Raw genomic sequence first — 13,967 nt, 5'->3', positions numbered from 1 at the left:
CTTTATGTTTTTGCAAGTTACCTTTGCTACGAAAATGACACCCAGGTGTCGTAATTTGATTACCTGGAAAATTTGTGGAAAAGTTCAATAACAGTCTTGAATTGAAATCTTTGAAAAATCAAACGAGATAAAAATTCCGACTTTGAATTGGAAAAGGTAGCAACACAAAATTCCTATAAACGTGTATTTTTATTTTGGTTTATATATTATATGTAATTTTTCAAACACAAATTATTTAAAATTCAGAATTTGTATCAGAAGAATGTGACAATTCTCAAACAAAAAAGTTTTAACCCCCTTCTGCAGGGAGGGCCGCGCAAATGTTTCAGGTCATAACTCCGTTATTGATGCATTTACGAAAAAGTTTCAAAGGAGAAAAATAAATGGCTCAAAGAACACTACATCTATAGGCCCTTAGATTTTTTTAAGTGCTAACAGTACACGTGCAATTAACAATTGCATCATTTTTTTTAATGAAATGTATTAGAGTACCATCGCAAAAAAAATGATTAGTTCTCGAGATATTTTGAAAAAATGTCTTTATATAAGGGACGAACTTACGCATTTCTGAAATTTGATCTCAGCGCCACCTATACAAAAGCTGCCCAAACTATTCGACAACTTACTACGACAGTCGGTAAGTTGCAGGCTTATTGATCGACCATTCGCAAGTCGGTAAAATGTCGAATAATTTCTACGGCATTATACAAGGTGTTCGACAACAGGTGGGCAATATTTTAAGGGGTGATTCTAGGGATCAAAATAAGACGAAAATCAAGGATAACGAAATAGCGTTTATGGCTTTGTTTTCCAGTTATTAACGTTTAAAAATTCGAGTAAAAAGCGCCAGAAACCTGCAATCCGCTCAGCACCGACGACCGAACGTCAGGTCAGCAGGGGTCGGTACAGTCATGTTATTTTAATTCATATCTGTATGGGCAAAATAGGGTATAAATTTTCAGCTTATGCATTTCTGAAGACAATGTGGAAATGATATCAAAAATCATGACTCCAGTCTTCTCTTCAACTTTGTCTTCTGTTTTTTGTATTTTTGATACCTAATACACAGTAGAGAGGTTTACAATACAGGCTTTGTCTTTTTACATGAGTGCACGCACAGATGGTTTGTATTTCGCTCTCAATTTACAATCATCGATACAAAGATCCTCGACAAATATTCGAGACATATCGATACAACAGACCATCGATAAATATTCCCACGACATTGTCGCCATACTACTCTAACCATTGCTAACCATGTTCACGTAATAACATTATACGTTATGTATGTATATATTACATACAATGTAATTAACAGTACTAACAACATTCGGTATAAAATTTTATGTTAGAAACATATTCATTTTTATATGAATTAAATGATATTGATCATGTGCTGTTTAATTAAGCTTGCACGTATATCCATGTAAATATTGCCTCAATGATTGAGAAATCTGAATTGCTTATTGTTCTATATTGTATCGATACTTCGTTACAACGCCAATGTTGATATTTGAAGTTAATTTCAGATTGAAACTTTACAATTCTGTCATAAAATTGTTATTTTTGTCAGTAACGGTATTAATAGATGGCTGCTGATAAGATGATTATATAGTGATGCAAAGACATTTGAAGCTACAAAATTATACAATTGTATTACTGTTTGTTTTGCGTAAGACAATTTGTTAACGTTTCTCAATTCATACCTTTGATATTATATTTACACAAGAAAATATGTCAGACAATATGCAACGAGATAAACCTGAATTATTAACAGCCAAAGAAAAGAAAGAACTAGAAGAAATGAAGAAAGAACTTTTAGGTAATAAACTATAATTTTTGTTATCAAAGCTATTAATGTAATTAATCTTATAGCTTCTTATAGTTATAGTAATACAATAACTTTTGCTTTTTATAAAGTACTATGTTTAAAAAAAAAAGGGCTATTTATGTTGTAGATATGAAGATGTATGAAACATGGTATACATACAAGGATATGAAACAAGTTCTAGGTGCTATAAATGAATCTAAAAATATGGCAAATATGGAAAATGATGAAAAAAATGTACAAAAGGTTAGTTCATTGAAAATCAGTAGACAGTTTACTTGTATCAGACAATAATTTCTTTTTTGAATATATGATAGATAAACATTTTAACAAAACATGTAATTTTTACCCTTATAATTTTTAGGGGTTATTACATTCTACTAATAATTGTACCCGAGATGTAATGCCCAAGACAAATTTAACTCAAGAATTGGAAATTCAAGAACATAACGATACATCTCAATCGATACATTCGTATAGACCTAATCGTGCATCTCCCATAAGAGAACAAATGTTTGCTCATGGTTGTAGCAGTCCTGATCTTGAACCTGTCATGAATGAATCAAGAAACTCTATGTACAGAAGCAAAAATGTAGACGCTGAAAATATGTTTGTTAAATTACAAGATAATTCAAATACGAGAGATAATTATATTCATAACATAAATAAATATATTTCATTGAAGTCAAAAAGCTCTTTACAAGATTCTGATATTATAAATAGTATACAAATGAAAATGGATACACATTCGGAATGTGAGCAGAAATTGGATAGCTGGCAAATTAATCCACTCGATTCGTATGTTAGCGAAAATGATGTGCCTTTGCAAGAACCGAATCGGCCTGTTGTTCAAGATCGCATGCCATTTAGATTATGCAAAGAAGCACAGACACCTGAGATGCTTGAAAAATTACTGCCTGCATTAAACATTCATTTGAAAGAAACGGCAGAATTGTGGCATAGTTGGCATCGTACTACCGATACTAAGTTTCAGTGGGGGTCACCCATTCAGGTGGGTACCTCCGTACAATCCATTTCATACAGATCGTATCATTAATGAATCTCAGAAAACACAGGTTTTTTTAAATATATAATTACAATTTTCTTAATGCAACATTGTGCCATGAATATTACAGTTAATCGTATGCATACTTACTTGTTGAGTTTACATTTTTAGTTAAACTATTTTTTCCAGTAAAAAGTGTATAATCATTTATTGATGTGACATTGGTGTAAAAACTATTTGATATATTTTTTTTATGATTAGTGAGATAACAGTTGTGATAAAATTTAACTAATATATTGTAGATATCTTTACTGATCCAATTTGCATATTTTTTATTTGCATATACATTAATAAGAAAATTCAAGAGAAGTATCATTAATGCTTTGTATAAAGATATAATTCAAGTTCATGATTGATGTTTCTTATGAAAGTTGTAAATTTTGCATCTATAAAAACACATGTATACATAAGTGTTTATAAACGAACAGTAATTAAAACTGTAAGCAACAAACAATTTTTGAATAAATCGTATTTCTGTAAAAAAAAGAAAAACAATAGAGTAGTTGTCCATTTTATTTTATCTGATATAATTCTAATCCTTCTTTCAACATTTCTGTAGGTGGGGCTTACTAAAGATAGTTCGAATAGAAAATTATTAACAAATAGTAAGACTGAACAAAATCAAATGGAAAACACGAACAAACGTAATAGTGAACGAGCTAATAAACGTAAATCAACTTTGGTTTTGTCTTCTTCTAGTTCTAATACAGAACAGTGTAGCAATGATGAAGATGAGAAAATAGTTAAAAGACCGAAAATTCGATCACAGGAAGACATAAACAAAGTATTGTATTTGTACAGAGATGACTGCCCTGTTATCAGCGGTGAAAATGATCAAAATTTAACCAATGATAATGTTAACAAAGATTTTGATAATGTAGAAATTGATAATTGTGAAATAGAACCTAAAAGAAAAGCCGAGGAACGTTTATCTCCGGAATTAGTGCCCTTATATCCAAGAAGAATTATGCCTCCAAATGTTAGAAAAACTATTAGTAAAAAGAAGGAACATACTAACGTAACGCCCACATGTTCATTAGCACATAGTAGCAGTGAAAAGCAAAGTGCCATAAGTTCAACGTCCAAAGAGAATAGTAATATACTTACTGATGAAGAAATTCTTATAGAATTAGAAAAGGATAATATTCGTGATAATATTAAAACAACATTAGAGAATGTAGAAATTAAACCACTACCAATTAAAGGTCTTTCACGAAGATTAAAGAACCAATGTATGGTTTTGGAGAAAATTAAGCTTGACGAACAAAAACAAATAGAAGTTGTAGAAAAAGAGGCTAAAAGAAAAGAAATTGAAGAAAGGAAAAAGAGAGAAAAATTTTATAAAAAACAAGTTAATGAAATGCAAAGAAGGGAGAAACAAAAAGAAGAAGAAGAGAAGTTCAGAGAAGAAAAGAGCAAAAAATGGAAAAATATAGTAGATACGAAGTCTCAAAAGAAATATAACAAAAATAATAAAGAAACATTAGAAAACATACAAGATGGAAATAGACTTTATGAAACAATGGAGGAAAACGAATTGTTGCAGGTAACATTTTTTTACATTAAAAAAAAAAGAATAATATCTATATTATTTTAAATAATATATGCGTTACTCTTTCAAGGACAATGATACTTTTGAAATTGAAGGCGTGGAAGTTGTAGAGAATGATTCAAAAAATAATATAGACTGTCCTATATGTAATAAATCTTTTCCGACTGATGAAATAGAAACACATGCTGCTGGATGTGAACAATATATAACTGAAAACGAATATGAAAATACTTCACATTTAAAAAATAAAACGATACCAATGAATAGTAATAACTCTGAAATTCTTGAATGTAATGTTTGTTCAAAGTTTAAAACAACTAGTGGAATAGATTATGAAGACCATGTTAATAAATGTTTACTAAGACATGAAGAACAATCGGTTCAGGGTATTTATTTTTTCTTAATTTTTCAAAATTATTACACTTTTGTAAATAGAATCATACTTTACATAAGTTAACGATACATTTTTTTCAGAGCATACAAGTGCTGACATTAACAACGTCCCTAATTCGCCTATTCGTTGTTATCGGCCAATTAGTGAACAAACTGATTCATATATAGATTACAGAAAACAGTTTCTTTCAAATAACAAAACACAAAAACATTCCAGTAAAAAACGAAAACGTTAATAGATATTACTTCTGTCTCTATATTGTACATATGTTTTTATTTGTTAATAACAGAAATTGTGTATTGCTGTAATGATAATATTATATCATTTAAATGCAGCATAAAAGAGATACAATCATAATACGAATCATAAAATCTAAGCTTTTTGTTAAAAAAAAGGATATAGAATACAAATTCTAATTAGTATCTTTTGTATGTGTCATAACATTCCGTGTTTTGCAAGTCTTTACATGTGTCAGTATCCCTTTTTTTGTTATAAACTTATTTATTACTTTATGTTAAAATTAAATTAAAATGCTTCTATAAATCAAATTGTAATAACAAGATAGAAGCTAAATTGATAAATTTTGGGTAATTAAAAAAATTAGTAGATATTTTTATATATACTTATGGAACTGATTTAAAATATACGCACAGAAAACTTAAATAATTTAATGAATTGCAAGTTCTTGTTAAAATACGTGCAGTATGCATTTGAAGCAAATGTATACCTAATTGTATTAATCATATGATTTCACTTTTTGTAAGTCACATATTTGTACTAAATAATAAAATGTATTTTTATATGAGTAATAATTCTAATTTTTGAATAAATTACTATATTTATATATTTTGATCTAATTTATCTTAAACCAATTAAAGAAATTTCATAATAATTTTTGAAAACAAATTATCCTTTTGATAATCATTTTAATATCAAAAATCAAGATCTCAAAGTAATATATTTCAATCTATTATGATAAGCAAGATCATGAATACACAGTTGAAACAAACAAGATAAGATATTTAATACAGTTTAAATCTATGTTAATAAATATACAGAGCTTGTAAAAATAATTGCCATAAAATTACAAAGCTAGGAGGAGTAACCAGTTCATATAACATTATTCTCAAAAGCAAACATTATGAAGATAGTTTTCCAGTTCTTGTTAGGAATATTTGTAATTAATAATAGTGTTTTATCCATAACCTTAGATGGATCATGGATAGGTATTAGTAAATATATTATATTCAATAATTTTTTATCACATTTATTATATTATTACATTTTATTTAGGTAAAATTATGGCTCACGACAAAAGGGATGGTAAGAATTTCTCTGAACAAAAATTGAGTGTAACAAATTGCAATATTCTCAATAATATATTATTTTTGTAGAGATTACATTTCCTGCAACTGTACCAGGTGGAATATACACAGATTTGAATAAAGCAAATATTATACCAGACAATTTTATTACAAATAATGATATAAAAAATCGTTGGGTTGGTAATCAATCAGTTATCTATAATAAAAATTTTTATGGTAATTATTTAATAATATTTTTCATATAAGACTACACAAACTGATACTGACACTTTAAAATTTATATCACAGTTAATGATGCTTTACTAAGTGCCCCTAAAGTAATACTCATCTTTCATGGTGTGGATACATTTGCTACAATTTTTTTAAATAATGAAAAAGTTGGAGAAACATCAAATATGTTTTTGCAATATACATTTGATGTAAAACATTACTTAAAAGTAAGTAATTCAATTTCTTATAATTACTTATACAGAATTAGTGATTTTACATTTATTTTTAGAAGGGAGAAAATTTGCTTCAAGTTTCCTTTTCTTCTGCTGTTAAAATAGCTGAATCATTATACAATGAACAAGCATCAAAATATATTATTCCCCCAGTATGTGTTCCAAATGATTACAATGGAGAATGTCATGTAAATCACATAAGAAAAATGCAAGCAAGTTTCTCTTGGGACTGGGGTCCAGCCTTTCCATCAATGGGCATATGGTATATCCAATTCATTCATTTTGCACATATGATCTATTACCACATAACAACTGAATAATATTCTAGGAAAGGCGTAGAATTAATTCCCATAAATGAGATTTATATCACTGATGTTACAACAGATATTTATAAAGAGGAAGATTTTTGGAATATTGTAATAACAGTATTTCTTGATAATACTTCTCAAAAAAGTGATCAACCTATACCTTGTCATATCTTTTCCGTACTTCATATCAATGAACAATTAAGTGTTTATAATTCTACTAATTTTGATATAAGTACCAAAAATGAATATCTAGAAACAACTGTTCTTCTTAAAGTCCCTACAGTAAGTTATTATTATTGAAACATATTATTGTTTGTATTTATTTTTAATTTAATACATTATTATTTCATGGTATAGAAATTTATAGATAACTGGTGGCCAAATGGTTATGGCAATCAAACTCTTTATTCATTAAATATAACTGCATTTACACCTACTGATATAAAGAAGAAAACAGTTAGAATTGGATTCAGAACAGTAGAACTTGTACAAAAACCTCTTGAGAAGGGATTGAGCTTTTATTTTCAAATAAATGGTGTACCAATGTTTGCAAAGGGTAGCAATTTCATTCCAGCTAGCATCTTTCCTGAGCTAAGTGCTAAACCAGAAACAATTGAACATTTATTAATATCTGTTAAACAAGCAAATATGAATATGCTTAGAGTATGGGGTGGTGGTCTATATGAATCTGAATTATTTTACGATCTGGCTGATAAATATGGAATCATGATTTGGCAAGATTTTATGTTTGCATGTGGAATGTATCCTACTACACCGGAATTTCTTAAATCAGTTAAGGAAGAAGTAATACAAAATGTACGAAGATTAAAAAATCATCCCAGCATTGTTGTCTGGGCTGGAAACAATGAAAATGAGGCAGCTTTGTATGGAAATTGGTATGGAACTGGAACTAAATCAATATACAAAACCGATTATATCAAACTTTATGTAGATGTGATCAAAAAGACAGTGAATCAATTAGATTTAACGCGACCCTTTGTAGAATCTAGTCCTAGCAATGGATTATATACAGAACAGTATAATTATATTGGAGAAGATCCATATTCAAAGTTCTACGGAGATGGTAAAATATATTTCTTCTATTTCAGCATGGAAACAGTGTGTACGTTTAACTAAGATACATATATTATTGTTTTAGTTCATTACTACAATTATATCAATAATGGATGGGATGTACACCAATATCCCCGTGCAAGATTTTCATCCGAATATGGATTTCAATCACTGCCATCAATTTATACTATGTTACCAGTTGCAGAAAAATTGGATGATTTAAATTTAGATAGTGACTTTATGAAACATCGTGAACACTTGCCATTAGGAATATCATATTTAAAGACTCTTATTTCCCAGAATTTTAAATTACCTGAGACTCAAAATAACGTAACTGATTTTATATACTATATATATTTAAGTCAGATTAATCAGGCAGTATCTGTAAAAATACAAACAGAGTTCTACCGACAATCAATGTCGGAATTAAACGAAATTGGAGAAGGAATGACAATGGGTGCTTTATATTGGCAATTAAACGATGTTTGGCAAGCTCCATCTTGGTCTTCTATAGGTAATTATATATGAAATCTAAATTTATTTCAATATCACTAATATCATATCAATAATATTGTTTTCAGATATTAATGGACGATGGAAAATGCTTCATTATTATGCTGCAGAGTTTTTTGCACCTATTATAGTTACTTATTATGTTAGAAATATGGATCTTTCACTTTATATCGTTTCTGACAAATTACATCCAATAACAAATACTACTTTGGAAGTGGATCTTTATACAACAAATAGTATGAAACCCATAAAATCATATACTTACTATAACATAACTATAGTAAGTACATAATAAAAATGTATATTAATCTATGTATATAAAAAAGGAGGATGATTGATGCAATTCATTTATGAATATTTTCTAGAAAGCAAATGCAGTAACAAAAATTCATCAAAATTTACTTAAACATTCATGGATATTGAACTCCACATTACTTAGTGAATGTCAATCTGGTAATAGTGGCAAAAATAATTGTATTACGACACTTACCTTAAAGGACAAAACTGGATCTGAAATAGCTCCAAGGAATTACATATATCCAACTGGTGTTTTCAAAACTGCTGCATTACCAATTGCAAATGTTTCTGTAAGTCTATACTTGAATCTACAAAAAACAAATAGAAAATTAATCGTTTTCATCTCAAAATCTTATTTTAGGTCACAGTGAACAATTATCATTTACCTGGAAAATATTTTAATTATCCAGCCATCGAGTTTGAGTTAACTACAAACAACGTAACATTTTTTGTATGGTTGGAGACGAGCAATATTTGTGGTCATTTCTCAGAAAATGGTTTTCATATGTTTGAAAGTAATAAAAAGATCGTTTTCCATGCATGTGAAGCAATTACACCAAAAATATTTAAAGAAAATTTAAACATTACTACTCTTTCTGATATAAATATAAATAAGAAGATGTCAATTTTACTGTAATTAATTAAAGATTCCTTATTAAGGTTTAGTGGCTTTGAGGGAAATATATATCATGATGTAAATAAATTTCGAATCCAATAAGAACACTAAGTATAATCAAAATTATGCTAATTGCTAAGTACACCAAATTTGACATGTTGGTTGTAAACTGGTAAATTTATCTTTATGCATTAAAGAATCTTAATTAAGTTTATTGATCGTTGTTTAATTACATGTAAAACTTTTTTAAGCAAAATAAAAGATTAATAATACTGAAGTTAGTACATATCAAAACAAACGAGTTATATACAATATTTATAATTAACACAATTAAAGATATACACACATTTGTTATATACATATATACATGTATATATATCTTTTTTATAAAAAAACATCTTAACAATTGCAAGCTTTAAACATGGAAGATATTATCTTTATCTTTCTATTGAATTTTTATATCTATATATAATATTAAAAATTATAAAAGATTAGGCTTGTAAATGGATATAACAGTATTCCTATATTAATAAGCGTAAGCTGAAATTTGTTATCATATATTCTATCAACTTTCCTTAATCGCATTTTTGTAAAATATCAATAAAAAAAAAAGCGATTATTGTATAAACTTTTTTGTTAATGAATGCTCTCAAAGACTAGATAAAGCTATCATTTTTCAAAAATGTATTACGCTTTTAAGGAAATTCTACATACCTAGGAAAATAGGTATTTTTAAATAGGATTTATAAGAATCAGACTTTGCATTATTAGTTTCATCTAAGAATTAGTAAAATGTTAGCATTTAGTAATATAACTGTATGAATTCGAATTTCGTTGCGCAGATCTTTTAACTTTTTGCTACTAATTACTTATGGATAGAACAACATTTTTCTAACGTTAATGTTTAATTTCAGGATAAGCGGGCATAACTTCTGACGGTGACTGAAGATAACGACGGCTTAAATTGATTGCTACCATTATACAGCATAGTAATAAAGGACCAAAAATTGCTCCTTCTACTCCCAAACAAAATATTCCACCTGCGATTGAAAGACCAGTAAGGTATGGATGTCCACCACTATAATGAAAAATGTCTTAGTTAGATCAATAGTAATCGAAGAACATATATTTTTAGAGTAACGTAAAAAAAATCAAATACCCTTTAATTTCTTTGTAGAATTCAGTTACAACAATATTACAAGCAAGAAAGTGGAACATGAAAAATACAATTGCAATCATAGATCCTTGAGTAAACCAAAGTTCCAGAGTAGCCGGGATGCAAGCAAAATATGCATCCAAAAATGGCACAGCACCAAGTATAGTTGCAAAAGTTGATGGTAAGTAAACAATTTTTACTTGGAATAAGTTATGTATAAACCACGTCCACATGCCAAAGAAAGAAGCAAGTTTAAATGTTGCAGCAAATACTCCAATTACTGCTTCTTGTAATGCAATAGCAAATCTACAAAAATATAAAGTATTTTTTTTTCTATTCCAATTAATGTGGCACTATAGTTTCATTGTTATGCATAGTTCAACATACCCCTCGATATGAAGAATGCTTGTTAATACAAAAAATAGATTTGATAAAAGAATCTATAATACAACGATATAAAATATCATAAGTAAGAAATTAAAAAATTTACCTATGGCAACTAATAGGACTGAACACCGTAGTAAATTCGATGGGTCTGTAAGTTTTATTGCTAGAACTAAGAAGATAAAACAGCGTCGTGAAGAATACCACCTTTAAATAAAAGAAAATTTCTATTATAAAATATGTTTCAAGTTACACGCGTTTTTTATAATTAATTATTTACCATGCTGAGAGCAAAATTAAGTACCGCCGATCCACTCATAAGTATAATATAAAATAACTCTGTAAAGATTGTTAGTATCACAGACATGTTGCCCTTAACTATACTCCAAATCGAATCCAACACTGACATAAAGGTTCCAATATTTTCTTTTATAAAGTTTTGTATACTGGTCACATTAAACAATTCTATTAAAAAAACACACACATTAAGCGAATGGTTGTAATTATTATATTTAAATCTATTAATTTCCATCTTACGTAGAGGTGTTTTTCCAAAAGTTTCTGTAAAACTTTCCCATACTGAATAGGCCGCTGTGACATCCACGGTAGGCCCAATTAATTCTGAATGTTCATTGGACATCATCCAAGCTTGATAAAGTCTATCCCAAAGCTCTAACACCTTCTTCTCTACTTGATCAGCTTTTGCAGAATCTAAATCTTTTACTAAACTTTTTATCTATATTAAAAAGTATATATTATAATAAGAAAAATGATTCAACAATTAGGGAACTATATTTGTGTCTTACTCCATCAGAAATAGCACTTCGTCCATACGTATAGGCATTATCTAAGACACTATTAACTGAATCTTCCCAGTGTTCTGGTAACCAATCAATATCTGGATTATTCATTAAGGATGAATTGAGTATTTCTCCAGTAATTTGAATAAGATGTATACCTTCTGTATAAACCTATGGAAATGATAATTTATAATAATTGTTTGTAAAATATTTCAAATATTGTTTGCATTAATACCTGTATTGTTATAAAAATGGACGTACAAATTATAAATATAATTAATCCAAGAATCACAGCAATTGTTGCCACAGAATTGACAGAGGCTTTTAAGGCTTTTGTTAACTTTTCATCAATTATTATTCCAACTTTATATAAACCTCTAATGTTAGCTGGCAAAAGGGCTTGATGACGTTCTATAAACCAGTTTCTAAGAATTTCTATAATGATATTGCATTGATTCCTTATCATTTTCCACAATCCAAAATAAATACCAAGTTGTTTAATGATGTATAAAGCTATAGGAATAATTGAAATATATATCATCCATCTATGTTTCCAAAGAAGCATACCAATGCAAGCATATAGTGCCCCGTACATGTACTTGTCGGTATCAACTTCGTCGTTTTCCATATCTATAGACATTCGTAATTCAGTTTTTAATCTTTTCAAGAAATAGCGGTCGCGTAACGGCATATCCAGTGACATTGATTTCTTAGATAATTTCATACTAAAACTAGGATCTGTCAATGCTGAAGCAGAAGTGATTTTTTTAATTTCTCCAATTTCACCACTTTCGTTAGCATCTCTAATTTCCTTCTTAATATTCTCTATAGGGCTTTTGCTCCTTAACGGAGGTAGCGTATCTTCTGTCACAGATGTAATTACATTATTTGTTAATGTAAAACGTATTGCCTCCATGAACGTCATGGAATGACCATCCAATTCTTGGTTTTCCATAACAATTGCTACCTCATAAATAAATCCAACCAAGTATAATACTTGCAGCGCTATAAATACAATAGTTTGATAAGCACCCAATATATTAGAAACATATAAACTAATCATAAACCATATGACAAACGAGGTGTAACGAAAATGGATGGAATTCTGTGGTGTCCAATAAATATATAATATAGATAAATATCCCACAAGTACAATAATTATCTGCAAAAAGAAGTACGTAACTTTAATATATTGACATTAGACATTTGGTAAGATATATTTCTTAAATGTATAGAAATTACCGTATAGGTACTGCATGTTGTTATAAAAAATCCAAAAATAATATTAAAAGCTATACATATTCTCCATATCAGACAACTTAATATAGTAGGTGTATAATGATATACACACAGAATCAATGATCCCAACAAAAAAGTAGCGGAAATATATTTAATGTGTTTCCATAAAAATGATCCTAAATCATCAGAAATTTTGTCTACTATTTGGATAGGTAGTAGCATTAAATTTATAAACAGAGGTGTGTGAGACGTTTCGGTTTTTTCAAACCATGATTGTACAATAGTTGTTAACGAATGTTTGAAAGGGAATAAAACAGAACCACATAGCAGAGCCCAAATTAAAGGTTTTATAAATGGACTCAGTATAATATACAATCCGTACCCGGCTGCTGAAACCAAGCACAAAAGAAACAGTGCGACAGCATTATAAATGCCTTGCTTTAAAGCTTTTTCATGACCCGCACTGAAATTTGACAGCATGTTAAAAAGGTTATCCATCGGCGATAACGTACTATGCATTCTATATACGTAATCTTCTTTTAGCGCTTATTATTTAATTTTCAAGTTTCTTATTATCGCACTTATCTCGTTCGGTTAAGATTATTCTAAAATAATAGTTAAAGAGTTATATTTGATTGAAAATAATAAGAATTAAGAAGTATATAAGATACAAAGTGACAAGTTACAAATATTAGACAACACTTTGGAGTGCTTTATGCGGAATGCGGTATGGTGCATGCACGGTTTCGATTGGAGAAAAGGGGAAAGAATGATATCAGAATAATTCGATAACAGATCAATTATACTTGAAAATTCTTTCCTTTTCTTTATAAATTATATGACATATAATTTAGAGAAACTTTTAAATAAAATTATCAATTCAATTAAGGCGAAATTTAAAAACTACCACCCTCAAAATAGCAACTTCAATTTTTTTAAATATTCAATTTATTAAATTGCATTAAATACATC

General features: G+C 28.7%; 2 protein-coding genes across 3 annotated transcripts; one reads left to right on the top strand and one right to left on the bottom strand.

The window, feature by feature from the left end:
• The first annotated feature begins 1,119 nt into the window (after window positions 1-1,119).
• Window positions 1,120-9,693, top strand: LOC114875667 (beta-mannosidase). Its single transcript, XM_029186217.2, has 15 exons — window positions 1,120-1,822; window positions 1,959-2,074; window positions 2,193-2,840; window positions 3,454-4,440; window positions 4,517-4,832; window positions 6,134-6,163; window positions 6,235-6,381; window positions 6,454-6,602; window positions 6,665-6,870; window positions 6,937-7,198; window positions 7,274-8,000; window positions 8,076-8,504; window positions 8,572-8,783; window positions 8,869-9,090; window positions 9,162-9,693. Exons 1-15 carry the CDS (start codon window positions 1,735-1,737, stop codon window positions 9,435-9,437), a joined length of 4,815 nt encoding a protein of 1,604 aa, XP_029042050.2. The 5' UTR covers window positions 1,120-1,734; the 3' UTR covers window positions 9,438-9,693.
• Window positions 9,613-13,896, bottom strand: LOC114875668 (transmembrane protein 245). 2 transcript variants are annotated; one of them, XM_029186219.2, is made up of 9 exons: window positions 12,999-13,896; window positions 11,992-12,918; window positions 11,763-11,927; window positions 11,494-11,692; window positions 11,237-11,421; window positions 11,063-11,163; window positions 10,960-10,977; window positions 10,576-10,878; window positions 9,613-10,494 (listed from the first exon to the last, which is right to left on the bottom strand). In XM_029186219.2, exons 1-9 carry the CDS (start codon window positions 13,512-13,514, stop codon window positions 10,314-10,316), a joined length of 2,595 nt encoding a protein of 864 aa, XP_029042052.1. In that variant the 5' UTR covers window positions 13,515-13,896; the 3' UTR covers window positions 9,613-10,313. The 2 variants fall into 2 exon arrangements, with proteins under 2 accessions (XP_029042052.1, XP_029042053.1); XM_029186220.2 differs by lacking the exon at window positions 10,960-10,977 and having other exon boundaries at window positions 12,999-13,894.
• Window positions 13,897-13,967: the final 71 nt, after the last annotated feature.

This window comes from Osmia bicornis, chromosome 15 (genome assembly GCF_907164935.1).
Source record: "Osmia bicornis bicornis chromosome 15, iOsmBic2.1, whole genome shotgun sequence".
NCBI classification, from domain to species: domain Eukaryota; kingdom Metazoa; phylum Arthropoda; class Insecta; order Hymenoptera; family Megachilidae; genus Osmia; species Osmia bicornis.
Note: the sequence above shows the minus strand (reverse complement) of the source record. Positions and strands in the feature narration are given on the sequence as shown.

What these genes read in the sequence shown, in the direction of transcription:
- LOC114875667 (XM_029186217.2), top strand. Translation starts at nt 1,735, where the DNA reads ATGTCAGACAATATGCAACGAGATAAACCTGAATTATTAACAGCCAAA. An exon ending in TGAAGAACAATCGGTTCAGG is followed by an intron (nt 4,833 to 6,133) that starts GTATTTATTTTT and finishes CATTTTATTTAG; the next exon opens with GTAAAATTATGGCTCACGAC. An exon ending in ATGTAAAACATTACTTAAAA is followed by an intron (nt 6,603 to 6,664) that starts GTAAGTAATTCA and finishes ATTTATTTTTAG; the next exon opens with AAGGGAGAAAATTTGCTTCA.
- LOC114875668 (XM_029186219.2), bottom strand. Translation starts at nt 13,514, where the DNA reads ATGCATAGTACGTTATCGCCGATGGATAACCTTTTTAACATGCTGTCA. An exon ending in CCATTTTTATAACAATACAG is followed by an intron (nt 11,928 to 11,991) that starts GTATTAATGCAA and finishes TCATTTCCATAG; the next exon opens with GTTTATACAGAAGGTATACA. An exon ending in TTCTACAAAGAAATTAAAGG is followed by an intron (nt 10,495 to 10,575) that starts GTATTTGATTTT and finishes TTTTCATTATAG; the next exon opens with TGGTGGACATCCATACCTTA.